A 27,259-nucleotide genomic window follows, 5' to 3' on the forward strand; every position below is an offset into this window, starting at 1 on the left:
GTGTGTATCTGTGTGCCTGTGCCTGTGTTTATACGTGTGACTTTGGGGGTGGAGCGTATATCTGTGTGTGTGACTGTGTGTCTGTGCGTTTATTTGTGTGTCTGCATGTGTCCGTGTGCACGTGTGGGAGCATCACTTGGGGTGGCCCTCAGAGGGAGAGGCTTACCGGTTCATGGTTATCTGCCAGTAGTGGGGTTGGGACACTGGTATCCACTGGAGCTTTCCTTTGTGGTATCTGTTGTCCACCCCACCCAACATCACAATGCTGCCATTCTCCTTCTGGCTGAGGAGAGAAGGAAGAGGGAGGGCTCGTTGTAGGAGAATAACGGCAGACACTGTCTGAGGGCTGTGCTTCTCCACCCATCCGAGGCACTATTAGGGTCCCCATTTTACAGAGACGGAAATTGAGGCCCGGAGGGATTGAGGACCTGTCCGAGGTGGGTCACCGATTAGTGAGTGGCACAGAAGGGGTTCGAAGCTGGGCAGCCTGGCTGGGCTCCGACCACCCACCCATCTGAAGAGGGCCCGGTCCCCTCCAGCAACCAGAGTGCTCAGAGATACCCTCAGAGGACACCGTGCCGGAGGGGTCTGGCTGCCCCCTCGCCTAGCTTGTCATTGTTCAGAAAAGCCGAGGCCCGAGGGTGCCAAGGGTGTGGGTTCAGGCTCACCCAGGGTTGGCTTCACCAGCGTGTGTGACCTGTGCCATCCATGGGGCCTCACACTCAGCAGGGCCCTGAGCCTCTGCTATCCCTGTCTTGAAATTCCTAATACTTTTTTTATTTTTTTATTTTTTCGGTATGCGGGCCTCTCACTGTTGTGGCCTCTCCCGTTGCGGAGCACAGGCTCCGGACGCGCAGGCTCAGCGGCCATGGCTCACACCCCCTGGACCAAGCTGCTGCCCCTGAGCCCATGAGCATGCTTGTGTTCCCATAAAACTTTATTTACAAAAACCAGTGGCAGGGCTAGATGTGGCCCTGGGGCCATAGTTATCCCGGGCTAGACTGTCTCTCAGGAAACTTCTGGATCAGGTGAGCTACAACTTTTCATGCAACTGAAAGCATCTTACAGCTGACTTAGAGAGAGGGCTTGTGCAGTTCAGACTTACGTGCTCAAGTAGAAGGCAAAGACAGGCTGAGAAATGACGCCTCGTCTCTTCAGGTTGTCGAAGACAGGGGTGGTCCCTTGGATGGCGAGGCTGCGGTAGCCCAAGCCCAGGATGCCATCAAAGGGTGCATCCTCCATCCCAAACTGTGACTTGCTCAGGGCAAACGGCTGGACCACATCGACAAGTTTCCCGATCTGTGGGAGAGGAGAGTGTTCCCACATAAAGGTTTGGGAAGTGGGGCTGGGACTGGGCTGGGCTGGAGACGCCATGAGCACTGCAGAGAAGAACTGCGGCCTGGCTGTGCCCTGGGTTGACCTCAGGTAGTTAGACCAAGCTGGGACTGGAATTTGGGTTCCATTTGTGCTGGGCTGTGGCTTTTAACCAACATCTGCCCATCCTGCAAACACCATGTGAAGTGAGTGAAACTGGCCACATGCTTCCTGTGCAGGTGGAAAAACAGGGACTCAACAGGACCAAATGGTTCCCACTGGAGGACAAAATGAGTAGAGAGCAGGATAGTCTTCTCTTTGGCATCACTATGATCTGATGACAGAAATGGACTGAATTCATCGCAATGCATTGTGGATTCTGCATCTGCCTAGGAAGACAGAAGCCCATTTTACAATGTCGCTGCCAGGGTACTTATGAAAATTCTGCCTGGGAAACATGCTTTTGGAGATGTGCATCTGCATGTGTGAGAGAGAGAGAGAATACTCAGGCCCTTTGGGGGATGCAGGCTATAGTTTTCACTAGGCTCTCAAAGGCCCCCTCTCGTGGACCCCCATTTATCAGGCCCTTCCCACATCTGTGGCCCCCTGCTTTCCCTGTCTGGATTTCCGAAGCCCTCAGTTCCCCGCAACCGCCCAAGATCAGTTTTATCCTCTCCCCAAATACCGCACACCTGCATGAATCCTGACTGGCCAGCCCAGTTCCACTGCTTACCTGATGCCTGACCTTGGCAAGGCCCTGGCTTTCTGCACCTCAGTTCCCTCATCTGTATAGTGGAGCTAATCATAGCACTTGCTATGTGGGGTTGTTGCAGGAGTAAACGAGTTATTACCGTGAAAGTACCTGGCACAGCCTGAGGATATAAGAGTGGGTGCTTTTTTCCCCTCTCTCCCTGCTCCCAGCAAAATGAACCTTGAGCTGCTCATGGGCAAAGGAGCTGCAAATCCACACCCCAAGCCACTCTCTGGCTCAGCCATTCTGGGAGTTTGTGTGTCAGCAGGGACACTGTCTCCCCAGGGACACAACACTGTGGGGTGGGCAGCCAGCCACTAGGGGACTTTGGGAAAGACGGGCCCTCCCAGTTGGCCCTGCATCTGTTTTGTAAGCTGCAGTTGATCCCAGGGCCAGCCCTGACTCGGCTTCTGGTTTCCAGTTACCCGAACAGTGTCGTAGCCAAGAAATCCAACCATCCTCCCGGAGCCGTAGGTGAGGTCGACGGGCATGCCCGAGAGCCGGAAGGTGGTGGACACGTGAGGGTTGAAGACATTGTGTGTATCTGCGGACACAAGAGATGTGTGTCCGTCAGGTGCCAAGGACGGAGAAGGGGGTGGGAGGGGGAGTACAAGATGGGCGGGGGGGCAGGTACTCACAGCAGGGTACACTGTCGCAGTAGGTGGAAGGCACCCACAAGTCAGCTGAGCCGGTGTCAAAGACGACCTTGAACTGCTGAGGGGGCGTTCCAATGCTGATGTTGCCGACATAGGCTAGCTACAGGGGCCGGGGAGGGGTGGTGTGGTCAGACCTGGCTGCCCTGGCCGCCCTCGATTCCCAGAGTACTGCTTCCCTCGAGGTGTCCCGTGTCTCCTGAGATCACTTTCCAACCGCCCCACCTCACAGCCTCTGCTCAGACCAGTGCCTTCATTTGATTTTTTTCTTTTTTTTCCTCCATGCGGGCTCTTAGTTCCCTGACCAGGGATCGAACCCGGTCCCCCTGCAGTGGAAGCGCAGAGTCTTAAGCACTGGACCTCCAGGCGAGTCCTGATGCGTTCATTTGAGAAGCTCTCCAGTCTCCCCTTTAAGGCCCAGCCTGTTTCTTTCTCCAGTTGGCCCTCCTAGGTCACCCCAGGCCACCTCCTCTAAACTCAGACCACGTCCTATCACCACCACGCTGCTGGCCCTTTTATTTGACATGTATTTACTCTTTGCCTATCACTCAGGCTGTCCTATGCATTCTTGAGGAAGAGACGAGACCTTTTTTTAAAATCAATAACAATAACCATAGTGTTAGATTTTTATGGCGTCACAGGCCATAGGGGCTCAGTAACTTTTTACCGGTGTCCTTCTTGGATCTGCGGAGGCTGAACTTTGTCTGCCTGGGGTTTCAATCTTGAGTTGCAGTTGGCTTTATCTTTGGATCAGACATGGCTCACCTTTCATCTGTAACTCAGTGGCTCACTTAGTTCAGGAGGAACAATCTCCCTCAAACTAATGACATATCTTTGGCAAGAAGTAGGCGTTTACCTGCCACCTGGTCATTGCTGAGCCCAGTTACCACCGACCAAGAGTTGAGGATGAGAGTGCCCTCTTCTCTGGGAATGGGGTCCGTATTCCCCAGTGTTTCTGCTTCCTGCAGGAGCCCTAGCCCCACCACACCGCCTGGCGCCTCCAGATGAACCCCAGTGCCAGGCCAGAGCACCAGGGGGCGCTGTAGAGTGCCATCCGCCCAACACACTCACATCCAGGTAGTTCCTCAGGGGATGAAGAGACAATTTTGGGTCATGAGCGACATTCTGGGACCTGTCGTCATTGTTATTCAACAGGAAGTTTGTCAGCAAGTTTTTTTCCCTGAGGGTTTCTCGCATGGTCTTCATCTTTGTTAGAGGGATTCTTTCACCGAGCATTGGGGAAAGGAAACAAAGAAGGGTCAGCAATCAGCTGTCTGTGTTATAGTATGACTGTCATACCTTGCATTGTAATGGCACTGTGTATATTCCAAGCATTTTTTATGAGTGTCCTCTCATATCAGGACGCTATGCAAAGGCGATGGCTAATGCCTAGGTTTGACTACAGGTTCTGTTGTGTAATCTTGGGTAAGCCATATGACCATTTGGAGTCAGTTTCCCCATGGGTAGGTAAAAACATGGAATATAATAACCCCCATCGCCCATATAGAATGTTTTGGGTATTAAGTGAGATGATGTATGTAATGTACCTGATATGTAAGAAGTGTCAGCAATGACAGCCATTCCCATTGCTATTGCCATCCCACTGTATCTTTTTCTAAGAAGTTCTGGGAAGGAGTTCGAAGCGGGATCATTACCCTCTTTTTACAGGGAGGAATTTGAAATGCAGGGAGTTTGCGACTTGGCTGTGGTCACACTGCTTGTTAGAGGTAAATCAGCCTAGAAGTAGCCTTCCAGATCTTTCTCCAGGGCTCAAGCAGAAGAGAGGGGTGAGAGAGGAAGCCAGGAGATGGGGAATATATTAGGGAAATTAAGAAGCTAGAGAAACAAGGAAGAGTCAAAATAGAAAAACAAAACGAAAACAAAAACGAAAACTCAGAGAGTTCTGCATGCACAGAGACATCCAAAGGGGATGGAGAGATAAAGGAGAGAGATACAGAGATGAAGACACAGACACATACACAGAAATGCAGAGAGAGCAGAGAGAATACCTAGAAGCAATCACAGGAGAAATGCTGTTCATAGGACCACATTTACAGTTGCACAGGTTGTGCACTGAGCAATCCCAAGGAGTGCCATTTTCACATAAGTCATGATGTGACTGGCACCCCCAGAGTTGTGCAGCCCTGCAGGCCTACCCCAAGACCCTTGGGCCCCATGTTGCCCATGGCACGGTACTCATCAATAAGTGAGAGTTGAACTTTAAGACTGTCAGGGAATGATTACATTCCCTTGTAACGCTGATGGGTGGAAGAATAAGAGGACAAGGAAGACCCCAGAAAGAGAGATGATGCCACTTACAGTCCCCGCACTTACATGACTAGGCACTCTGAGAGGGCCACCAGCCCAAGGATCCCAAGCCACTTCATGCTTCTTTTCTGGGTCCAAGTACTCAGGAAAGAGTGAGTTCTGAGCATGCAGTGGTGGCCAAGAGTTCCTAGTTATATACGCTCTGACATGCCCTAATTGTCCCCCTTAGGCCACTAATGGATCTGATTAGAAATACGAACCTCTCGATAAAATCTTTACCTCCATCAGTGTCTGTGGGGAGTGGACTTGGAAAATTCTCAGAATACAGAGATTTCTACTGTAATCTCTTCCTTGGGGCTTGGCTGAAAAACCAAACTAAGCTGCACGGACTAACTAAGAGTGGGCAGACTGTTGCCAACTTGGAGATAAAACACTGCTAACAACGTGATAAAAGTCAATGCTAGGGGCCATGCTTGACATTCGTGATCTCATGTGGTCTTCCGAGCAACTTCATGAGGCGTGCGTTGCTGTCCTCAGCTGGCGAAGAGATCGCTAGGAGGAAAAGAGTTCAAATGGCAAAGTGAAGACTTTAGGGGCAGCCCAGTGACATATGAGTGGCTTTACGTAGTGGGACAGATGGCACAGATCAGGGGCACCTAGGATGTCAATCTGCATCAAAGGTCTGGGCTAGAGTAGTATTACAATTGCACAGTTTCACTATTGGGAGAAATGTGATACATGCATCCACAAGATACTTTATATCGTCCAACAAACATACACGGAGGACCCTGTGTGCTGGGATCTAGGTCAGATGCTGGAAAGTCAAAGTCAAGTAAGACACAGGAGGTCCTTATCTTCAGGGAGCTAGCAGTCTAGGGCAGTTCTCACAAACTCACGACCCAGGAGGCAAGAGAAATAAATGGAAGGGCTGGGCGGGCATCAGGGACACAGGGCGGCACATGCCCTACCACTGGGGGCAGTCGCTCCTCAGCTCCCACCAGCGGCTGGTTGGCAAATTTTCAAGAGAAGTTAGAAGTCTGGATATTTATGTCAAATCCCCTGATTTTAAATGTTAGCGACTAATTTTTTTTGTTTTTTTCAAAAAACATAGTGTGAGCCAAACCTCAAACAACTAACTGTGTGCTGGATTCAGCCTGCAGGCTGTGCATGTTTTTAATTCTGGCTAGAGGTGGGAGTAGAGAGGGGACAGAGAGGGGGTTCAATTCATGTTGGTCGAATGAGTAAGAGACCGAATGCATCTTAACCATGTTAATTTTCCTTCCTTTTGTAAAGAAAGATTACCAGGGTCATATAAACCAATGAATTTAATAATCTCCCCTTGCTGAGCATCTGGTATAATTCCCCACTAGGATCCATGCCTTGAAACATTTTCTCTACCAAACCAAGCATGCAAAGAAATAACTTCTAAGTGTCTTATCAGTCAAAGAAAACAAAACAGATCACTCAGAGCTCCTGCTCAGCCTGAGGTGAACAGGGCTACCTGTTAAACTGTTATTCCAGCCAAAGTAAAGATGATGGAGTTTTATGGTTCCTTCCAGGATTCCCAGGATGTGGGTGATCCTGCGTGAGATCTATCCAGGCCTGTCCCTTGGGTAGAACAACGGGAGGCTGGCCTGGTCACCAGGTGGGTGATAGATTGGGTGCTGCGTCTTCCTACTCATTTTTGAATGTTGTTAAAATTCAGTTTTGGTGTTTCAGTCCCTACGCAGGGGATCTGACGGCAACTAGCAAGTGACACACACTATACCATTTAGCTCAGCAATTCTACTTCTAGGGATCTATCCCAAAGATACAGTGGCAAAAATACAAAAAGACATATGTACAAGCCATTCACTGCAACACTGTTTGTAAAAGCAGAAGATTAGAAACTTACCTGTAGTGACCATCCGTGGGGGAGTGTTGAATAAGGCATAGGGCATCCAAACAACTGGGCATAATGCAGATGGAGGGAGGCATGGAATGGGTGAGATCTTCGGGGTGCACTGTTTAGTTTTTCAAAAAGGGGAACCGGAAAAGTGCTTATAGTTTGTTACTTTTACATACGTGTATATGTCTATTTTCAATAAGAAAGAGTGGAAGAATAAGCCAAAAACTAAAGGAGAAAAATGGTAATTTATGGGGGAGGGGCAGGGACAGAAGTGTGATTTTTCGTCTTATAGTTTGACTTTGCAACCATGTAAATGTGTTCCAGAATTTAAAAATACATAAATAAACACATCTGTCGAAATTGAGAACTAAGACAAATGAGCCTAATTCTATCAAGTTGGTGACCCAGCCGCACACAACAAAACATTACTTAAGTGGCTTTAAAATGCAGAATTTTGACCTACATTCAGAGTGGGATATCTTCTAAGAACAAAGACAAACACACAAACACATCCTCCCTCCAAAACCAAACCCAAAACAAAAAACCAAAGAAATCTGCAACTATATCCAGCACCTTCTTGTTGGTGATATTGCTAGTTATTTCGAGAGTATCTTATGTATGTTACAGGTTAAAGCAAGTAAGTGACTGATGCTAATGTTGTCATGAAGCACGACTTCCAGTGGAAGAGAGAAAAGATGTTTACGTATAAAACAAAAGCTTAAGTAAAACCTTGCGGTCTGAAAACTTGAATTGGAAGTATAAGTTTGTACCAATTAATTATTTTCCTTTTTTTTTTTTAAAGAAAATCTCTACCTTCTGGGTCTGACCACTGAAAAGCCTAGAAGCAATGGCAACTTGATACCAGTGATTATCCTGAAGCCTAGCCTGTGGCCTCTAAACACCATTTCCCACCAGAAGATACAGACATTCTTGAAGAGTTGGTTGATTTCAGGGCTGGGCCAAGAAATGCACAAGATTAAGCCTGGGAATCTTGAAGGACCAGAAAGGTGAGGGCCTTCAAAGATCACCGGGGGCTGGACAAAAAGTTTAGGAATCCATATAAAAAGGCCAAAGTGGGACAGTTTTAGCATCACATCAAAACGACTGAAACAAAATTAAATATATAAAAAACCATGACCGGGACTTCCCTGGTGGCGCAGTGTATAAGACTCTGGGCTCCCAGTGCAGGGGGCCTGGGTTTGATCCCTGGTCAGGGAACTAGGTCCCACATGCCACAACTAAGAGTTTGTATGATGCAGCTAAAGATCCTGCATGCCGCAAGTGAGAATCCCGAGTGCCGCAACGAAGACCCGGCACAGCCAAATAAATTATAAATATATTTTTTTAAAGGCCGAATAATATTCCATTCTATGTCTCTTCCACATTTTCTTTATCCATTCAACTCTTGATGGAGCTAAGTTGTTTCTGCATCTTGGCTATTGTGAATGATGTTGCAACGTACATGACAGGACAAATATCCCTTTGAGATCATGGTGTTAATTTTTTGGAATACATACCCAGAAGTGGGATTGCTGGATCAAATAGTAATTCTCTTTTTAAGTTTTTGAGGAGCCTCCATTCTGTTTTCCAGCGGTTACATCATTTTACATCCCCACCAACAGTGTACAGGGTTCCACATCCTCGTCAACACTTGTTATCTTTTGTTTTTTGATAATGACCATCCTAACTGATGGGAGATGGTATCTCATTGTCATTTGATTTGCATTTTCTTGATGATTAGTGAGGGAGGAACTGAGCTTATCCCAAATTTACAGAATAGGAAACTGATGTCCAGAGATGAACTTACCAAGGTCACATGACTGGTAAGGGTCAGAGGTGGGATTTGAACCCAGGCAGAAAAGCTCCAGGATGTACGTGCCTGGCGAGTACGCTGCACTGTCTTCCATGTGCTTAGCAAACCTGGGATCATGCTGTTTTGTATTCTGTTCTTTTCTCTCAATGTCATATTGGAATGATTTCTCATAACATTAAATGTTCTGCTGAAACACAATTTTAAGGCGGTTGGTTGCATGATGGCCTATCTATGCTGTGGACACTTTATGTTTACTGGGCCTGGGACGTCCCAGATTTTCCCTTTTGCAGGAGACTCTGAGGACTACATCCTGCTTATTTATGTTTGCGGGTGCTTCTGATCATCGCTTTAGCATAAACCTTAGAAGCAAAATTACTGGGACAAGACTATACATATTTTAAGAACAAGTCATTCCAAAAAGATTGTACCAATTTACAGTCTTTCAAGAAGGTTCAAGATCTATCTTTCCCTGTTTTTTCTACCTTTGCTCTCACCGGTGGCTATAAGTCTCTTTGGTCTGCATTGGGTAAAGGATAAAAGTGGAAGGTGGGGGAAGATTGTTGCTTCGAAGATAAGACTTTGGGACTTACCTGGCGGTCCAGTGGTTAAGATTCCACACTGCCAATGCAGAGGACATGGGTTTGACCCTGGTTGGGGAATTAAGATCCCACATGCTATGCAGCGCAGACAAAAAAATAGAAATAAAATTAAAAAGTTGATGAAGATCAGAATTTCTCCTCATGTTGGTAGCACAGGCTACAAATATAGAGCCTCAGGAACAGTGGGCCCATTAACCGACACAGCTCCAGCCCTGGCCTTAGGCTCATCTAGGGAGGCAAAGCCTGACTTTTTCTGCTTGATATTACGGCAGTAAGCCACGCTGACACCATATGTCTCCCGACATGGATGCAGCAGTGCGTTCTAGTGGAAGCATCTCCTAATTCATCCATTCATTTATTCAACATGTATTTATTGAGGCCCTACGATGTGCCTGTAACCACTACTGGAGCCAGAAGATTGGAGGAGACTTCCTTCATCTGTACAATGGGGGTCATGCCCCGCAGGGGCTCATGGGGAGACAGTGAAATGCATATGTAATTAACCAGAGCTACTATTCTTACTCTTATTGGTAGTTTCTCCCCCACACAGACATTGCTTATGGTTCCATGAAGACCACTTGGAAAATGAGTTTGACAAACTGTTCACTTGAGTCTCCATTAAGCCCAGTGCATGATATTTGCTGTTTAAAAAAAAATGCCATTTCTGCTCTCACCTTTTCCCCCTTTATCAGCTCTGCAACCAGTCCTCTTTCACCCCCCTCAAGCCGATCATAATCCAGTGGCACCCCAGGGGGACCAGGCCCACGTAACCGTGGACATACGGCAGGTGTGCACAGAGAAGGTAACTGCAAGGCTTAGGGGTGTGTTTCAGGGTGGGGTGACAAGACTGAAGTTAATGCCCTCCTCTCGCCCGACTGCAGCCTTTCCCTGGTCCCTGAAGAGGAAGCCCCTCACTCCTCTGGCCCCCTACCCACACCTGTGTTGCTTTCTCCATCTGGCCCTCCCCATTGGGGGTTGTCTCTTTATCTGTCTCCATGAATCGGTGGTGGGTTCCTAACCCAGCCCTCTATCCCTGGGGTCCACCACAGCACCTGGCACATAGTAGGTGCTCAGTAAATTTGTCCTGAATGGAGAGATGAGGAAGGAAGGGCGTCGTCCCTTTCGCTGATTTGTCTTGCCTGAGTAAAGGCCCATACCGTGCATTGCGTCGGGTGTGTTTTCCACCTTGTTTATTCTTCCCTGCTCCTTCTCTCATGTGGGTCTCCCTCCACCTCTGACCCCTGCTGTCCCCAGCCTGGGCCTCTGCTTCCAGGTGGGAAGAAGTGATGCTTCCACTCCAAATGTGCCAAACCATGGCAGCTCGAACCAGTGGTTTGTAGCTCTGCCCCTGGAGGAAGCTCAGAAACGCTGAAGGCTTAGTGCACCCTGGGGCCCCTTTACATGCGTGGCATCCTCGCCAGCAGCCTTGGAGGCCAAGGGAAGGAGCATGCTGGGCCCTGGAGGGGTGGGCATGGCTCAGGGATCCACACGGCCCATCACTTGGGAAGTGGGACTAGAAAGGACACTGCAGGTGTGGGTGGCAGAGAGCTGGTGACTGGGGTGGGGGGGACAAAGGGGAACCATCTCAGCTTGAAGGGCCTCACCCAGAACCCCCCTGGAGCAGGCCACTGCCAAAGGTCCTGTGAGATGGGAAGGGTAGAAGGTATTTTTATTACCCGTTACCATCCCTCTGAAAGAGGAGGGGGTGGAGTTGGTGGGGGCCATCACAAACTCTTCCACTGTCTAGAACACTCACGGCCACTTCCTTGGGGGCTGCCTCGCCCCAGCTGCAGTCACGTGGTGCTGGAGGAGACTGTCAATCACGTTGGGCAGGGCCACGTGATCAAGTAAAGCCAATCATAGTACCCCCAAGCCCCCCCGCCAGGATTGTTGCTCCAGGGCTGGACACGTGATCTGAAGTGGCCCAATCAGAGCCCTCCTTGGTATCCTGAGGTTTTTCGGAGCTTCTTTCCTTAGGGATTAGACGCGTTAGGGATATATGTGTAGAAGTGTGAGGGAAGAAAGTTGTCAGGCTAAGAGAATCAAAGATGAGAGACGGGAAAGAGTGAGGGAGAGAAAGAGGGAGCTGATTTCTTGGGTCCAGTCACTGAGATCTTCGCATCTGCTGTGGTTCCTGTGTCCCAGATCCCCAGTGTCCTTCCAGTAAGTCTCCCCTTTCCTTGAAGCCAGTTGCAGTTGGGCTCCTCTCACTTGTGGTTCAGATCCTGCCCGATCATGATGCACCTCCCCGACCCAAAGAGAGGCACTCATTTGTATTAGCACCGCTGAGAACGGAAACTTTTATTCTTTGCTGAGAACGGGGCTTTGCAGAGCACCACAGCCCACCGCCATCCCTGGGCGGGAGTGCCCTACGTGCGAGTGAGTGTGTGTTTGGAGGGGGCCTGACTGCTGAAGCGGCCCCAGCCTTTACACTGCGGGAGCCAGGCCAACCCTGTTGTTTCCCCGATCGTAAACCGAGAAATACAGCCTCAGGAAGACGTCGCCCAGGATCCAGGTCTCCGAGTGGCTCATGTTCTCTGTGCCCCCTGCCAAGGTGCTGAGACATTTGCCCCGAAGGCTCTGGGGGAGACGGAAATGCACACCAGTCAGCCTGAGCCCTTACCTGCCACCGTCTCGGCACCCGGAGCCGGCAGCTTCTCCGTTTTATTTCCCTCCTTTGGTAAGAACCAAGGGGCTCTCTCAGCAGCTGTGGAAGTGGGGTGCCCATCCAAGACCGAGAACGGCCAAGGCATGTGGTTGCCATGAGGGAGAGGGGCTGGGGGAGGGGAGGACGGGAGTTTGGGATTAGCAGATGCAAAGCACTATAGAGAGGATGGGTAAACAGCAAGGCCCTACTGTAGAGCCCAGGGAGCTCTATTCAAGATCCCGTGATAAACTAGTGGAAAAGAATAAGAAAAAGGATACAAATACATGTATAACTGAGTCAGTTTGCTGTACAGCAGAAATTAACACAACATTGTATATCAACTATACTTGAATAAAATGTTAAACAAGAGCAAGGATGGCCTGTAATTCCCCTCATTCCTTCTGACCCTGCTCGCCGTTTCCTCTGCAGGGAATGCCTTTGCTTCTCCCTCTTCCCCACGACCCGTTCTTAGAGGCCGCGCTCAGCCCCTCTAGGAAGGCTTCCTGGCCCCACGCTCGCCCTCCCTGGCCACTCCAGGCCGGGTTGGGTGACTCACCCTGGTGCTCCCTTGTGTACAGCCCTCATCAGTCTAATCTGTGCCCGGCACCCCTCGGCTCAGCCCCCAGAGGTGCCATTTGCATGGGGTCCAGTGTAGATTCGCCTGGACCCATGCAGGCCTCCTCGAGCCTCCATGAGGCTGGGGGTTTAGAATGACTGAAATCCCCTTTCTTCCTCAAAGCCTTTGAGCCCATCAGCCTCCTCTGAACTCCCATAGGGAGCTGACATTGAGCCTCAACCCTGTGCAAGGGCCGTGCGGTCACTGTGCACCCTTAATTCACGGGAGCGTGCAGCCTCCCCACAGAGGGCTCTGGTACCCCAACTCACAGAGTGGGAACTGGGGCTTAGCAAGGGGAAGTCGCAGGTGAGGACGAGGGTCGCCATGTAATTTGTCATCCAAACCAGGACACCTTCGAGGTGGGAGGGAGACCGTTAACCATTATGGTGGGACAACACACTGAGACTGTGCCCACCCACCCCACTTGTCACTTGGCCTATTGCAGGGATTGCTAGAGCTGACTTTCCGTGTTCATCTATCTGAGGGCTCAGGTTGAACTGAAGCTCTTTGAGGGCAGAGGCCCTTAGTGTCCCCTTCTCCTTGTGCCTCGCACCAGGCCGGCACGCGGTAGTGTTCCATTTATTTCAGGATGATGGAAGTTCCAGACTGCCCCTTACTCTCAAGTGGTTGGTTTTGTGGGAGGCACTGGCCCAGCCACAGGGGCTCCGTGGCATCTGCAATGGTGTGGCTTGGCCTGCAGAGGGCGCCCTCCCACAAGCAGGAGCCCAAGGGTTCCTGCAATTGCACCAGGGCTGGCCCTTCACCTTTCTGATGTAGGCTTGCGGGGGCAGCGGGTAGTTGTTGCCGTTGATGCTGAAGACGATGGTAGGCAGGCGAGCCACGTAGCTGCATGAAACCGCATACTGTCAGAGGAAGAGGGAGAGAGGTTGGCCCAGGTGATCCCTGGTGCGTGGAGAGCCCCGGAGTGACCCTGTGGCGTGACCCTTCACCTCATTATCGACAAGGCGGGCGCCGATGAGCCTTCGGAGGGCGGTGACCACTCTACTTGGGCCAACTAGGAACGAGGTCCCGGTATCCACAATGGCCTGGCAGCCGCGGAAACAACCAAAAACCACACCGTTCACGGTGATGCTGGGAGACAGTGGGACAGAGTGGACACCAGGATCACTGTGAAGTCTCCCCCCATGACTGCCCCCCTCCCTGACTGTCTCCCTTCAGCTCACGCCCTGACTCTGTTTTCCTTTGCTCTGGTCACCTAACCTTCGCTGACTTCCTTTCAGTTCCGGAGTGCATCAGGCTCTTTGGTGCCTCAGGGCCTTGGCATGTGCTGGTCGCCCTTCCTAGAAGACCCCCATCCCCTTTGTCTAGCTAATTTCTCCTCATCTTCCAGGTTCCAGCTTACTTGTCATTTTTTCAGGGAAATCTTCCCCCCAGACTAGATCAGGCTCCTGTCTTGGTCACTCTCTGTAGACTCCTCCTCATTTCTAGCATGTACCGAAGTGGAAATTCATTATTATGTGTGTGACTCGTTTCATGTACGTCTGCCTTACTAGATGTAAGGGCAAGTTGTAGCCTCAGTGCCTCTCTCAAGTGCCTAGCACACAGCGGATGCACAATGTATGTTTGTTGAATGAATGAATGAATGAAAAAGTGGATGAGGAACAACCAGAGCCCTGTATGTGCTGCGTGACCGATAACGGGTCAACCCACACAGTGAAGATGGGGGTTCCCCGGGGCAGCAGTTGCTGAGAGCAGGGGTGTCGGAGACACAGGCTGCCCTGGGAGAGGTTGTCTCCCAGCATGGCCCACCCACACAGCTCAGACACTGAGGGCCCCGGCCAGGCGATGCCTGAGCTAGCCCAGGGGGCCTCCAAAGGACACGTAAGCTTTTGTCTGAGGGTATCACTCAGAATCCCGTCAATTATAGCCCCTTGTTCTCAGGCCACTCCTGGATCCCGGCTTCCTGATTCTCTCTGTCACAGCCCCCGCCCCACTGTGTGCCCGGGATGGGGGGTGGCTATGGGTGGGGGGAGTGTCTCTTTGTATGAGTTGCTTTCAGGTCTCAAGAATGCAGCCAACCTCTCTCCACTGCTGGGGAGTTTCTCCCTAAGGAAACCAGTTTTCCTGGTTTGTCCAGGACTTTCCCTGTTTTGAAACTGTTAGTTTTGTGTAGTGAGAGCTCCCTGGGTCCCTAGACAGTTGGTCAACTTATCACAACCCTGTTCAGGCTGGTGAAATCCTCCCTGATCCTCTTTTCACTGCACTTTAGGGTCTTCAAACCGTGCTCCCTGCCTTACAGCATGGTGGGTGCAGCCCTCTTGGGCTGCACACTTCTCTCTGAACCCTGTTCAGGACTCTGGTCAGAGCCCTGTTCAGGGGCCTGGGGTGATTATGAACCCATGGGTGGTGTGTCTATCTGTGTGTCTGTATGTCTGTACGTGTATCTGTGTGTGTTTCTGTGTGTATCTGTGTGCCTGTGCCTGTGTTTATACGTGTGTCTTTGGGGGTGGAGCGTATATCTGTGTGTGTGACTGTGTGTCTGTGCGTTTATTTGTGTGTCTGCATGTGTCCGTGTGCACGTGTGGGAGCATCACTTGGGGTGGCCCTCAGAGGGAGAGGCTTACCGGTTCATGGTTATCTGCCAGTAGTGGGGTTGGGACACTGGTATCCACTGGAGCTTTCCTTTGTGGTATCTGTGGTCCACCCCACCCAACATCAACATGCTGCCATTCTCCTTCTGGCTGAGGAGAGAAGGAAGAGGGAGGGCTCGTTGTAGGAGAATAACGGCAGACACTGTCTGAGGGCTGTGCTTCTCCACCCATCCGAGGCACTATTAGGGTCCCCATTTTACAGAGACGGAAATTGAGGCCTGGAGGGATTGAGGACCTGTCCGAGGTGGGTCACCGACTAGTGAGTGGCACAGAAGGGGTTCGAAGCTGGGCAGCCTGGCTGGGCTCCGACCACCCACCCATCTGAAGAGGGCCCAGTCCCCTCCAGCAACCAGAGTGCTCATAGATACCCTCAGAGGACACTGTGCCGGAGGGGTCTGGCTGCCCCCTCGCCTAGCCTGTCATTGCTCAGAAAAGCCGAGGCCCGAGGGTGCCAAGGGTGTGGGTTCAGGCTCACCCAGGGTTGGCTTCACCAGCGTGTGTGACCTGTGCCATCCATGGGGCCTCACACTCAGCAGGGCCCTGAGCCTCTGCTATCCCTCTCTTGAAATTCCTAATACTTTTTTTTTTTTTTTTTTTTGCGGTACGCGGGCCTCTCACTGCTGTGGCTTCTCCCGTTGCGGAGCACAGGCTCCGGACGCACAGGCTCAGCGGCCATGGCTCACGGGCCCAGCCGCTCCGTGGCATGTGGGATCTTCCCGGACCGGGGCACGAACCCGCGTCCCCTGCATCGGCAGGCGGACTCGCAACAACTGCGCCACCAGGGAAGCCCCTCCTGATCCTTTTTGAACAAGACGTCCCACGTTTTCATTTCGCGCTGGCGCCTGCGAATTGTGTAGCTGCTTCTGGGCTCCTGGTAAAATGTTAGTGAGGAGGAAACATTCCCTCTCCTTCCTCCCGTATGAAATCCATCAGCACATCCTGTTGTTGCCTTTTCCTCCAACCTGTATCCTGACACCTTCCACGGCTCTCCCTCTTCCCTTCACACCCCCCTGGACCAAGCTGCTGCCCCTGAGCCCATGAGCATGCTTGTGTTCCCATAAAACTTTATTTACCAAAACCAGTGGCAGGGCCAGATGTGGCCCTGGGGCCATAGTTATCCCGGGCTAGACTGTCTCTCAGGAAACTTCTGGATCAGGTGGGCTACAACTTTTCATGCAACTGAAAGCATCTTACAGCTGACTTAGAGAGAGGGCTTGTGCAGTTCGGACTTACCTGCTCAAGTAGAAGGCAAAGACCGGCTGAGGAATGAGACTTCGTCTCTTCAGGGTGTCGAAGATGGGGGTGGTCCCTTGGGTGGCGAGGCTGGGGTAGCCCAAGCCCAGGATGCCATCAAAGGGTGCATGCTCCATCCCATACTGCGACTTGCTCAGGCCAAATGGCTGGCCCATGTCAATAAGTTTCCCGATCTGTGGGAGAGGAGAGTGTTCCCACATAAAGGTTTGGGAAGTGGGGCTGGGACTGGGCTGGGCTGGAGACGCCATGAGCACCGCAGAGAAGAACTGCGGCCTGGCTGTGCCCTGGGTTGACCTCAGGTAGTTAGACCAAGCTGGGACTGGAATTTGGGTTCCATTTGTGCTGGGCTGTGGCTTTTAACCAACACCTGCCCATCCTGCAAACACCATGTGAAGTGAGTGAAATTGGCCACATGCTTCCTGTGCAGGTGGAAAAACAAGGACTCAACAGGACCAAATGGTTCCCACTGGAGCACAAAATGAGTAGAGAGCAGGATAGTCTTCTCTTTGGCATCACTATGATCTGATGACAGAAATGGACTGAATTCATTGCAGTGCATTGTGGAATTTGCATCCGCCCAGGAAGACAGAAGCCCATTTTACAATGTCGCTGCGAGGGTACTTAATGAAAATTCTGCCTGGGAAACACGCTTTGGGGATGTGTGTGTGCATGTGTGTGTGCGTGTGAGAGAGAGAGAGAGAGAGAGAGAGAGAGAACTCAGGCCCTTTGGGGGATGCAGGCAATACGTTTTATAAGACACTCAAAGGCCCCCTCTTAGGGGCCCCCATTTATCAGGCCCCTCCCACATCTGTGGCCCCCTGCTTTCTCTGTCTGGATTCCCGAAGCCCTCAGTTCCCCGCAACCGCCCAAGATCAGTTTTATCCTCTCCCCAAATACCGCACACCTGCATGAATCCTGACTGGCCAGCCCAGCTCCACCATTTACCTGATGCCTGACCTTGGCAAGGCCCTGGCTTTCTGCACCTCAGTTCCCTCATCTGTATAGTGGAGCTAATCATAGCATTTGCTATGTGGGGTTGCTGCAGGAGTAAACGAGTTATTACCGTGAAAGTACCTGGCACAGCCTGAGGATATAAGAGTGGGTGCTTTTTTCCCCTCTCTCCCTGCTCCCAGCAAAATGAACCTTGAGCTGCTCATGGGCAAAGGAGCTGCAAATCCACACCCCAAGCCACTCTCTGGCTCAGCCATTCTGGGAGTTTGTGTGTCAGCAGGGACACTGTCTCCCCAGGGACACAACACTGTGGGGTGGGCAGCCAGCCACTAGGGGACTTTGGGAAAGACGGGCCCTCCCAGTTGGCCCTGCATCTGTTTTGTAAGCTGCAGTTGATCCCAGGGCCAGCCCTGACTCGGCTTCTGGTTTCCAGTTACCCGAACAGTGTCGTAGCCAAGAAATCCAATGATCCTCCCGGAGCCGTAGATGAGGTCGATGGGCTGGCCCGAGAGCCGGAAGGTGGTGGACGTGTGAGGGTTGAAGACCTTGTGTGTACCTGCGAACACAAGAGATGTGTGTCCGTCAGGTGCCAAGGACAGAGAAGGGGGTGGGAAGGGGAGTAGAAGATGGACGGGGGGGCAGGTACTCACGGCAGGGGCGACTGTAGCAGTAGATGGAAGGCACCCACAGGTCACCTGAGCCGGTGTCAAAGAGGACCTTGAACTGCTGAGGGGGCGTTCCAATGCTGATGTTGCCGACATAGGCTAGCTACAGGGGCCGGGGAGGGGTGGTGTGGTCAGACCTGGCTGCCCTGGCCGCCCTCGATTCCCGGAGTACTGCTTCCCTCGAGGTGTCCCGTGTCTCCTGAGATCACTTTCCAACCGCCCCACCTCACAGCCTCTGCTCAGACCGGTGCCTTCATTTGATTTTTTTCTTTTTTTCCTCCATGCGGGCTCTTAGTTCCCTGACCAGGGATCGAACTCGGTCCCCCTGCAGTGGAAGCGCAGAGTCTTAAGCACTGGACCTCCAGGCGAGTCCTGGTGCATTCATTTGAGAAGCTCTCCAGTCTCCCCTTTAAGGCCCAGCCTGTTTCTTTCTCCAGTTGACCCTCCTAGGTCACCCCAGGCCACCTCCTCTAAACTCAGACCACGTCCTATCACCACCACGCTGCTGGCCCTTTTATTTGACATGTATTTACTCTTTGCCTATCACTCAGGCTGTCCTATGCATTCTTGAGGAAGAGACGAGACCTTTTTTTAAAATCAATAACAATAACCATAGTGTTAGATTTTTATGGCGTCACAGGCCATAGGGGCTCAGTAACTTTTTACCGGTGTCCTTCTTGGATCTGTGGAGGCTGAACTTTGTCTGCTTGGGGTTTCAATCTTGAGTTGCAGTTGGCTTTATCTTTGGATCAGACATGGCTCACCTTTCATCTGTAACTCAGTGGCTCACTTAGTTCAGGAGGAACAATCTCCCTCAAACTAATGACATATCTTTGGCAAGAAATGGGCGTTTACCTGCCACCTGGTCATTGCTGAGCCCAGTTACCACCGACCAAGAGTTGAGGATGAGAGTGCCCTCTTCTCTGGGAATGGGGTCCGTATTCCCCAGTGTTTCTGCTTCCTGCAGGAGCCCTAGCCCCACCACACCGCCTGGCGCCTCCAGATGAACCCCAGTGCCAGGCCAGAGCACCAGGGGGCGCTGTAGAGTGCCATCCGCCCAACACACTCACATCCAGGTAGTTCCTCAGGGGATGAAGAGTCATTTTTGGGTAATAGGCGCGATTCTGGGACCTGTTACCAGTGTTCTTCTCCAGGAAGTTTGTCAGCAAGCTTTTTTCCCTGAGGGTTTCTCGCATGGTCTTCATCTTTGTTAGAGGGATTCTTTCACCGAGCATTGGGAAAAGGAAACAAAGAAGGGTCAGCAATCAGCTGTCTGTGTTATAGTATGACTGTCATACCTTGCATTGTAATGGCACTGTGTATTTTACAAGCATTTTTGTGAGTGTCCTCTCATTATCAGGATGCCATGAAAAGACCATGACAAAGACCTAGGTTTGAATACATGTACTGTTGTGTAAACTTGGGTAAGCCATATGACCATTTGGAATCTCAGTTTCCCCCTCGGTAGGTAAAGAGGTAGAATATAACTCCTATCGTCCGTATAGAATGTTTTGGGTATTAAGTGAGATGATGTATGTAATGTACCTGATATGTAAGAAGTGTCAGCAATGACAGCCATTCCCATTGCTTTTGCCATCCCACTGTATCTTTTTCTAAGAAGTTCTGGGAAGGAGTCCGAAGCGGGATCATTACCCTCTTTTTACAGGGAGGAATTTGAAATGCAGGGAGTTTGCGACTTGGCTGTGGTCACACTGCTTGTTAGAGGTAAATCAGCCTAGAAGTAGCCTTCCAGATCTTTCTCCAGGGCTCAAGCAGAAGAGAGGGGTGAGAGAGGAAGCCAGGAGATGGGGAATAAATTAGGGAAATTAAGAAGCTAGAGAAGCAAGGAAGAGTCAAAATAGAAAAACAAAACGAAAACAAAAACGAAAACTCAGAGAGTTCTGCATGCACAGAGACATCCAAAGGGGATGGAGAGATAAAGGAGGGAGATACAGAGATGAAGATACAGACACATAGGCACAGAAATGGAGAGAGAGCAGAGAGAAGTCCTAGAAACCAATATAGGAGAAATGCTGTTCCATAGGAACACACTTACAGTTGCACAAGTTGTGCACTGAGCAATTCCAAGGAGTGCCATTTTCACATAGGTCATGATGTGACGGTACCCCCAGAGTTGTGCAGCCCTGCAGGCCTACCCCAAGACGCTTGGGCCCCATGTTGCCCATGGCACGGTACTCATCAATAAGTGAGAGTTGAACTTTAAGACTGTCAGGGAATGATTACATTCCCTTGTAACCCTGATGGGTGGAAGAATAAGAGGACAAGGAAGACCCCAGAAAGAGAGATGATGCCACTTACAGTCCCTGCACTTACATGACTAGGCACTCTGAGAGGGCCACCAGCCCAAGGATCCCAAGCCACTTCATGCTTCTTTTCTGGGTCCAAGTACTCAGGAAAGAGTGAGTTCTGAGCATGCAGCGGTGGCCAGGGGCTCCTAGTTATATACGCTCTGACATGCCCTAATTGTCCCCTTTAGGCCACTAATGGATCTGATCAGAAATATGAAGCTCTCGATAAAATCTTTACCTCCATCAGTGTCTGTGGGGAGTGGAATTGGAAAATTCTCAGAATACAGAGATTTCTACTGTAATCTCTTCTTTGGGGCTTGGCTGAAAAACCAACTGAACCGCATGGACTACGAGTGGGGAGACTGTTGCCAACTTGGAGATGAAACACTGCTAACAACGTGATAAACGTAAATACTACTAGAGGAATGCTTGACATTCGTGATCTAATGTGGTCATGAAGGGTGCCTTGTTGTCCTCAGCTGGAGAAGAGATTGCTAGGAGGAAAAGAGTTCAAATGGCAACGTGAAGACTTTAGGGGCAGCCCAGTGACATGCGAGTGGTTTTAGGTAGTGGGACAGATGGCACAGATCAGGGGCACCTAGGATGTCAATCTTCATCAAAGGTCTGGGCTAGAGTAGTATTACAATTACACAGTTTCACTATTGGGAGAAATGTGATGCATGCATCCACAAGATACTTTATATCGTCCAACAAACATACACGGAGGACCCTGTGTGCTGGGATCTAGGTCAGATGCTGGAAAGTCAAAGTCAAGTAAGACACAGGAGGTCCTTATCTTCAGGGAGCTAGCAGTCTAGGGCAGTTCTCACAAACTCACGACCCAGGAGGCAAGAGAAATAAATGGAAGGGCTGGGCGGGCATCAGGGACACAGGGCGGCACATGCCCTACCACTGGGGGCAGTCGCTCCTCAGCTCCCACCAGCGGCTGGTTGGCAAATTTTCAAGAGAAGTTAGAAGTCTGGATATTTATGTCAAATCCCCTGATTTTAAATGTTAGCGACTAATTTTTTTTGTTTTTTTCAAAAAATATAGTGTGAGCCAAACCTCAAACAACTAACTGTGTGCTGGATTCAGCCTGCAGGCTGTGCATGTTTTTAATTCTGGCTAGAGGTGGGAGTAGAGAGGGGACAGAGAGGGGGTTCAATTCATGTTGGTCGAATGAGTAAGAGACCGAATGCATCTTAACCATGTTAATTTTCCTTCCTTTTGTAAGGAAAGATTACCAGGGTCATATAAACCAATGAATTTAATAATGTCCCCTTGCTGAGCATCTGGTATAATTCCCCACTAGGATCCATGCCTTGAAACATTTTCTCTACCAAACCAAGCATGCAAAGAAATAATTTCTAAGTGTCTTATCAGTCAAAGAAGACAAAACAGATCACTCAGAGCTCCTGCTCAGCCTGAGGTGAACAGGGCTACCTGTTAAACTGTTATTCCAGCCAAAGTAAAGATGATGGAGTTTTATGGTTCCTTCCAGGATTCCCAGGACGTGGGTGTTCCTGCGTGAGATCTATCCAGGCCTGTCCCTTGGGTAGAATAACGGGAGGCTGGCCTGGTCACCAGGTGGGTGATAGATTGGGTGCTGCGTCTTCCTACTCATTTTTGAATGTTGTTAAAATTCAGTTTTGGTGTTTCAGTCCCTACGCAGGGGATCTGACGGCAACTAGCAAGTGACACACACTATACCATTTAGCTCAGCAATTCTACTTCTAGGGAATTATCCCAAAGATACACTGGTGGGCTTCCCTGGTGGCGCAGCGGTTGAGAGTCCACCTGCCGATTCAGGGGACACGGGTTCTGCCCCGGTCCAGGAAGATCCCACATGCCACAGAGCGGCTGGGCCCGTGAGCCATGGCCGCTGAGCCTGCGCGTCCGGAGCCTGTGCTCCGCAATGGGAGAGGCCACAGCAGTGAGAGGCCCGCGAACTGCAAAAAAAAAAAAAAAAAAAAAAAAGATACACTGGCAAAAAGACATATGTACCAGCCATTCACTGCAACATTGTTTGTAAAATGAAAAGATTAGAAACTTACCTGTAGTGACCATCCACGAGGGAGTGTTCAATAAGGCATAGGGCATCTGAACAACTAGAGAGAGGCGTGGAATGGGTGAGATCTTCAGGGTGCACTGTTTAGTTTTTAAAAAAGAGGGACCAAAAAAGTGCTTATAGTTTGTTACTTTTACATACACATATATGTCTATTTTCAATAAAACTAAAAAAACCTGTAATTTATGGGGGAGGGGCAGGGACGGAAGTGAGATTTTTCTTGTTTTATAATTTGACTTTGCAACCATGTAAATGTGTTCCAGAATTTAAAAATATGTAAATAAACACACCTGTCGAGATTGAGAACTAAGGCAAATGAGCCTAATTCTATCAAGTTGGTGACCCAGCCGCACACAACAAAACATTACTTAAGTGGCTTTAAAATGCAGAATTTTGACCTACATTCAGAGTGGGATATCTTCTAAGAACAAAGACAAACACACAAACACATCCTCCCTCCAAAACCAAACCCAAAACAAAAAAACCAAAGAAATCTGCAACTATATCCAGCACCTTCTTGTTGGTGATATTGCTAGTTATTTCGAGAGTATCTTATGTATGTTACAGGTTAAAGCAAGTAAGTGACTGATGCTAATGTTGTCATGAAGCACGACTTCCAGTGGAAGAGAGAAAAGATGTTTACGTATAAAACAAAAGCTTAAGTAAAACCTTGCGGTCTGAAAACTTGAATTGGAAGTATAAGTTTGTACCAATTAATTATTTTCCTTTTTTTTTTTTAAAGAAAATCTCTACCTTCTGGGTCTGACCACTGAAAAGCCTAGAAGCAATGGCAACTTGATACCAGTGACTATCCTGAAGCCTAGCCTGTGGCCTCTAAACACCATTTCCCACCAGAAGATACAGACATTCTTGAAGAGTTGGTTGATTTCTGGACTGGGCCAAGAAATGCACAAGATTAAGCCTGGGAATCTTGAAGGACCAGAAAGGTGAGGGCCTTCAAAGACCACCAGGGGCCGCGCAAAAGTTTAGGATTCCATATGAAGAGGCCAAAAGTGGGATAATTTTAACATCACATCAAATTGATTGAAACAAATTAAATATATAAAAAGCCATGACTAGTGGCGCAGTGGATAAGACTCCGTGCTCCCAATGCAGGGGGCCTGGGTTCGACTCCTGGTCAGGGAACTGGAGCCCACATGCATGTCACAACTAAGGAGCCCACATGCCGCAACTGAGGATCCTGCCTCCCACAACTAAGACCCTGTGCCACCAAATAAACAAATAATAAATATTAAAAAAAAAAATAGCCATGAGTTCCAAGTGGTAATATACAACACCTAATTTGTCACTGTGACAGATTGCCAATGCACCAACTCACTATTCTGAACACTGAAGGAGGGAAATAATCATCAATATGTATGCTATTTTTGTATGAAGCATATTTCATGTAACTACAAATAGTCGATGAAGGACTATTCATTTTAATCGAAGAATTCCAGTAATTAAATTCAGAAGAAATGGTAGAATCGGGAAACCACTGTTTTGCAACATCCTAATGAAAAAATGGATCTAGGCAAAGATCATCAATGGATGCTAAAACCATAAGATGAAAGGTCGAAGGGGAAGTTTATAATGGATGGATGAGTTTGGCAACATCAGGACCCACTGATCAATCTCAACGTCTATCAAAGTGAGGCAGCTAGAAATTATGAGCCTCTTGATGTGATGCCATAAGAAATATATCGAGTTACATATGAAATATTCGAATAAAAAGTTTTGAACTCAAGTCTAGATTTAACTACCAGTTTTCAGGGAAATACATAGATAAAGGAACAGAGAAGCAATGCTCTAAACCCAATACTTGGGAATTCTATAGGACCAACAACTCCACATCCTCCTGCTTTTTAAACAAATAAATGGCATAAAAATGGGGGGGAGAGACTGTTATTTATTAAAAGACTTAAAAGACAACAACCAAATGCAACATGTGTGTACATTCTCTAGATCCTGATTTGATAAATAAAATGTTAAAGGGCATTTTTTTGAGAGGATTGGGGAAATTTTAATATGGACTGATTATTAGACGTTACTTTTGTTTGGAACAAAATAGCGTTGTGGTTATATACATTTTGTGACACGGTAATCTCTTCCTTAAAATACTTCAGCAAAAATGAATAAATAGTAAAAAAACATGTTAAAGTGAAGGTTTAGATAAAAAACAAAGATTTGTGTAGTTGCTATGGATTGAATTGTGTCCACCCCCAAATTCATAAGTTGAATCCCTAACTCCCAATGTGATGGAATTAGAAGGTAGGGCCTTTGGGAGGTACTTAGTTTGAGATGGGGTATTGAGGGTTCGGTCCTCGTGATGGGATTAGTGCCTTTATAAGAAGAACGTAAGGTAGATAGCTAGTGGGAAGCAGCCGCATAGCACAGGGAGATCACCTGGGTGCTTTGTGACTGCCTGGAGGGGTGGGATATGGAGGGTGGAAGGGGGGAGACGCAAGAGGGAAGAGATATGGGAACATATGTATATGTATAACTGATTCACTTTGTTATAAAACAGAAACTAACACACCATTGTAAAGCAATTATACTCCAATAAAGATGTAAAAAAAAAAAAAAAAAAAGAAGAGCTTTCTCTTTCTCTCTCTCATTCTTCCTCCCCCTCCCCTACCACATGTGAGGACACAGCAAGAAGAGAGCTGTCTGCTAGCCAAGAAGAGGATCCTCACCAGGAACCCAATTGGCTGGCACCTTGATCTGGACTTCTAGCCTCCAGTCTATGACAGCCTGGGCCGACTAAGACAGTAATGTAATTCTTGATGCCGAGTGATGAAACACAGGGTTCATGATACTAGTCTTTTTAATTTTTGTTATGTTTGAAATCTTTTTGTAATAAGTTTAAAAAACTTCCATTTGGAAGTTTCTGTCTTTAGTGATACCCTGAGGGGCCCAAGAAAAGCAGACTTGGACAGGCCCCCACTGGCTGAGTGGTGGGAGTCCCACCTGCTCATTACTCCAGCTCTTCTTGTGTGATCTGACCATCACCAGCCCCCCACCCCACACTCTGGGCTGCTTGGTCATCCAGCTGGACACTTCGATGAGCCAGGTCAGGACCTGGAGGTAGAAGGAATGAAGACATTTTTAGAAAAAATGGACTGGTCATCTCCCTCCCTGGGGCTGGGGGTGCCATCTGCAGGTGAAGGATAGGGCTTAGGTAAGGAGGGAGACAAGGAGCGAGGCTGTGGGGATATCTGGAAGGGAAGGAAGGAGGGATTCACAACCAAGTAACCAAGAGGAAGACAGCTTGCTTAGGACCCAGGAAGGAAGAAGCACTGAGAAAAGAATGGTACCTACCAGAGGTCCAGATCCACCTGGGTCTTCCGGTAAAACTTGTTGGAGGTCACGATCTTCCTGCTGGAATTCCTGCTGTGGACATGGAGGTGATAGAGCCATACTCCCTGCTGGTGAGCCCCGGAAAGAGGGACAGCCACACCCAGGGGCCCTTTGATTACACTCTAGCTGTTGGCATCATCCCAAGCTGGACAGCAAAACGGAAGCTCATCCAAAGCATTTAAAATAATGTCTAATTTATCTAACCTTCCTGGCATGTCTTGTACCCAGAGTTCCTTTAGGAGAGGCAATTCATCAGCCTGACTTGGGTTTCTACTGAAATCTACAACCTTCTCATCCCACAGAACCTGAGTGGCAGAGTGTTCCAGTGGGCATGGCCCCTAAGGTCCTCCGGCTCACAGCAGCTGTGTGCCAACTGGTCTGCCACTCCCCATTCTGAGTCCAGCATTGCCGGACATCATCAGGCAATCACGGCACCCTGACTACCAGATGTGGCCTCAGCATCCTTGGCAATGGGCACCTCTCAGCCACTCGTCCACTAATTGGCACTGACCTTCAGCCTGGAACAACTGCTCTGGAGCAAGTCTAGTCTCCTCAATCCCAGAGATGGGGAAACTGAAGCCAGGGGTGTATGACTTACCCAAAGGCTGCAGGCAAGTTAGTGAATCGTTGGGACCCAGGGCCTCTGGTTCTCAGGCTGGGAGAGCTCCAAGCAGGGAAAGATCAGAGAAAGCTCAGTTGCAATCCACTGCTGGGAAGCTCTCAGAAGTTTGCAGGTGCCAGAGAGGAAGTCCTCTCCCCTGCTTCCTCAAGTCTGGCTCCGCTTCTATCACCAGACCTGCCACTGTAGCAGGAGGAAAGCAATGCTGGGAGCTGGCTCTGCTGGGTGCCAGGCAGAGTGGGGGCACCCCCAGCTGGAGTGGCACCGGCAGGCAATCGTACAAATAACGCCCAACTCACGCCCAGCTCAGCGGTCCTAGGGCTCCCGCTTCTTGTTCACACAACACAGACCCTCGTGAGATTGGATAATATTGAACTGCGTTCACAGTGAGGAGCATTTTCTGCTCAGCCCTTTGGCAACTTAGATGCAATGTCTTACTCTTTCTTCAGGGAACACCTGGCTGAGCGAGGTTGGGCGTGCTCAGGCAAGCTTGGATTCAAGGGATTTGTTCCCTCTTTGATGCTCAGAAAGACCTTGGAGCTTCGAAGGCCTTGACAGGGGATGAAACCACTCCTGTTCTATGGGGACTTTGCTATATGGATCTGGTTGGAGAAAAAGGACAGGTGCACAGGGCAAGGCTAGGCATCCCTGGGTACCAACTGACTGTGAGTTGAGTTCCAGCCACCAGGCTTCAGGGTCAGGTGCTGATTCTGGTCGCCGTGGCCACCTCTCAAGAAGGAAGGGAGGAAACAGATTTTGCCCAGAGAGCAGTGTGGTCTGGGGACACCGTGATCACACAGGGGAAGGTTAGACAAGAGCGTTAACTTGCCTCTTGGCTCTCTCAGTGCCCTGGGGGTTCCACCAAGGAGGAC

General features: G+C 49.5%; 2 protein-coding genes across 4 annotated transcripts; both read right to left on the reverse strand.

Moving 5' to 3' along the window:
• Window positions 1-136: 136 nt before the first annotated feature.
• Window positions 137-5,251, reverse strand: LOC149748687 (pregnancy-associated glycoprotein 2-like). Its single transcript, XM_089914734.1, has 6 exons — window positions 5,053-5,251; window positions 3,790-3,940; window positions 2,704-2,821; window positions 2,491-2,609; window positions 1,106-1,299; window positions 137-283 (listed from the first exon to the last, which is right to left on the reverse strand). Exons 1-6 carry the CDS (start codon window positions 5,151-5,153, stop codon window positions 163-165), a joined length of 804 nt encoding a protein of 267 aa, XP_089770860.1. The 5' UTR covers window positions 5,154-5,251; the 3' UTR covers window positions 137-162.
• Window positions 5,252-11,239: 5,988 nt separating this feature from the next.
• Window positions 11,240-20,466, reverse strand: LOC111184099 (pregnancy-associated glycoprotein 2-like). Of its 3 annotated transcripts, XM_089914733.1 has the most exons (10): window positions 20,366-20,466; window positions 19,102-19,252; window positions 18,017-18,134; window positions 17,804-17,922; window positions 16,395-16,588; window positions 15,135-15,251; window positions 13,500-13,641; window positions 13,297-13,412; window positions 12,393-12,413; window positions 11,240-11,813 (listed from the first exon to the last, which is right to left on the reverse strand). In XM_089914733.1, the coding sequence occupies exons 1-10, from the start codon at window positions 20,464-20,466 to the stop codon at window positions 11,714-11,716; spliced, it is 1,179 nt and encodes a 392-aa protein (XP_089770859.1). In that variant the 3' UTR covers window positions 11,240-11,713. The 3 variants fall into 3 exon arrangements, with proteins under 3 accessions (XP_089770859.1, XP_022447991.2, XP_089770858.1); XM_022592283.2 differs by lacking the exon at window positions 12,393-12,413 and having other exon boundaries at window positions 11,240-11,866; window positions 13,314-13,412; XM_089914732.1 differs by lacking the exon at window positions 12,393-12,413 and having other exon boundaries at window positions 11,240-11,866; window positions 13,314-13,412; window positions 18,017-18,130; window positions 19,098-19,252.
• Window positions 20,467-27,259: the final 6,793 nt, after the last annotated feature.

This window comes from Delphinapterus leucas, chromosome 7 (genome assembly GCF_059928025.1).
Source record: "Delphinapterus leucas isolate spDelLeu-1000000601 "Yukka" chromosome 7, BTC_Dleu_Yukka2, whole genome shotgun sequence".
Lineage (NCBI taxonomy): Eukaryota > Metazoa > Chordata > Mammalia > Artiodactyla > Monodontidae > Delphinapterus > Delphinapterus leucas.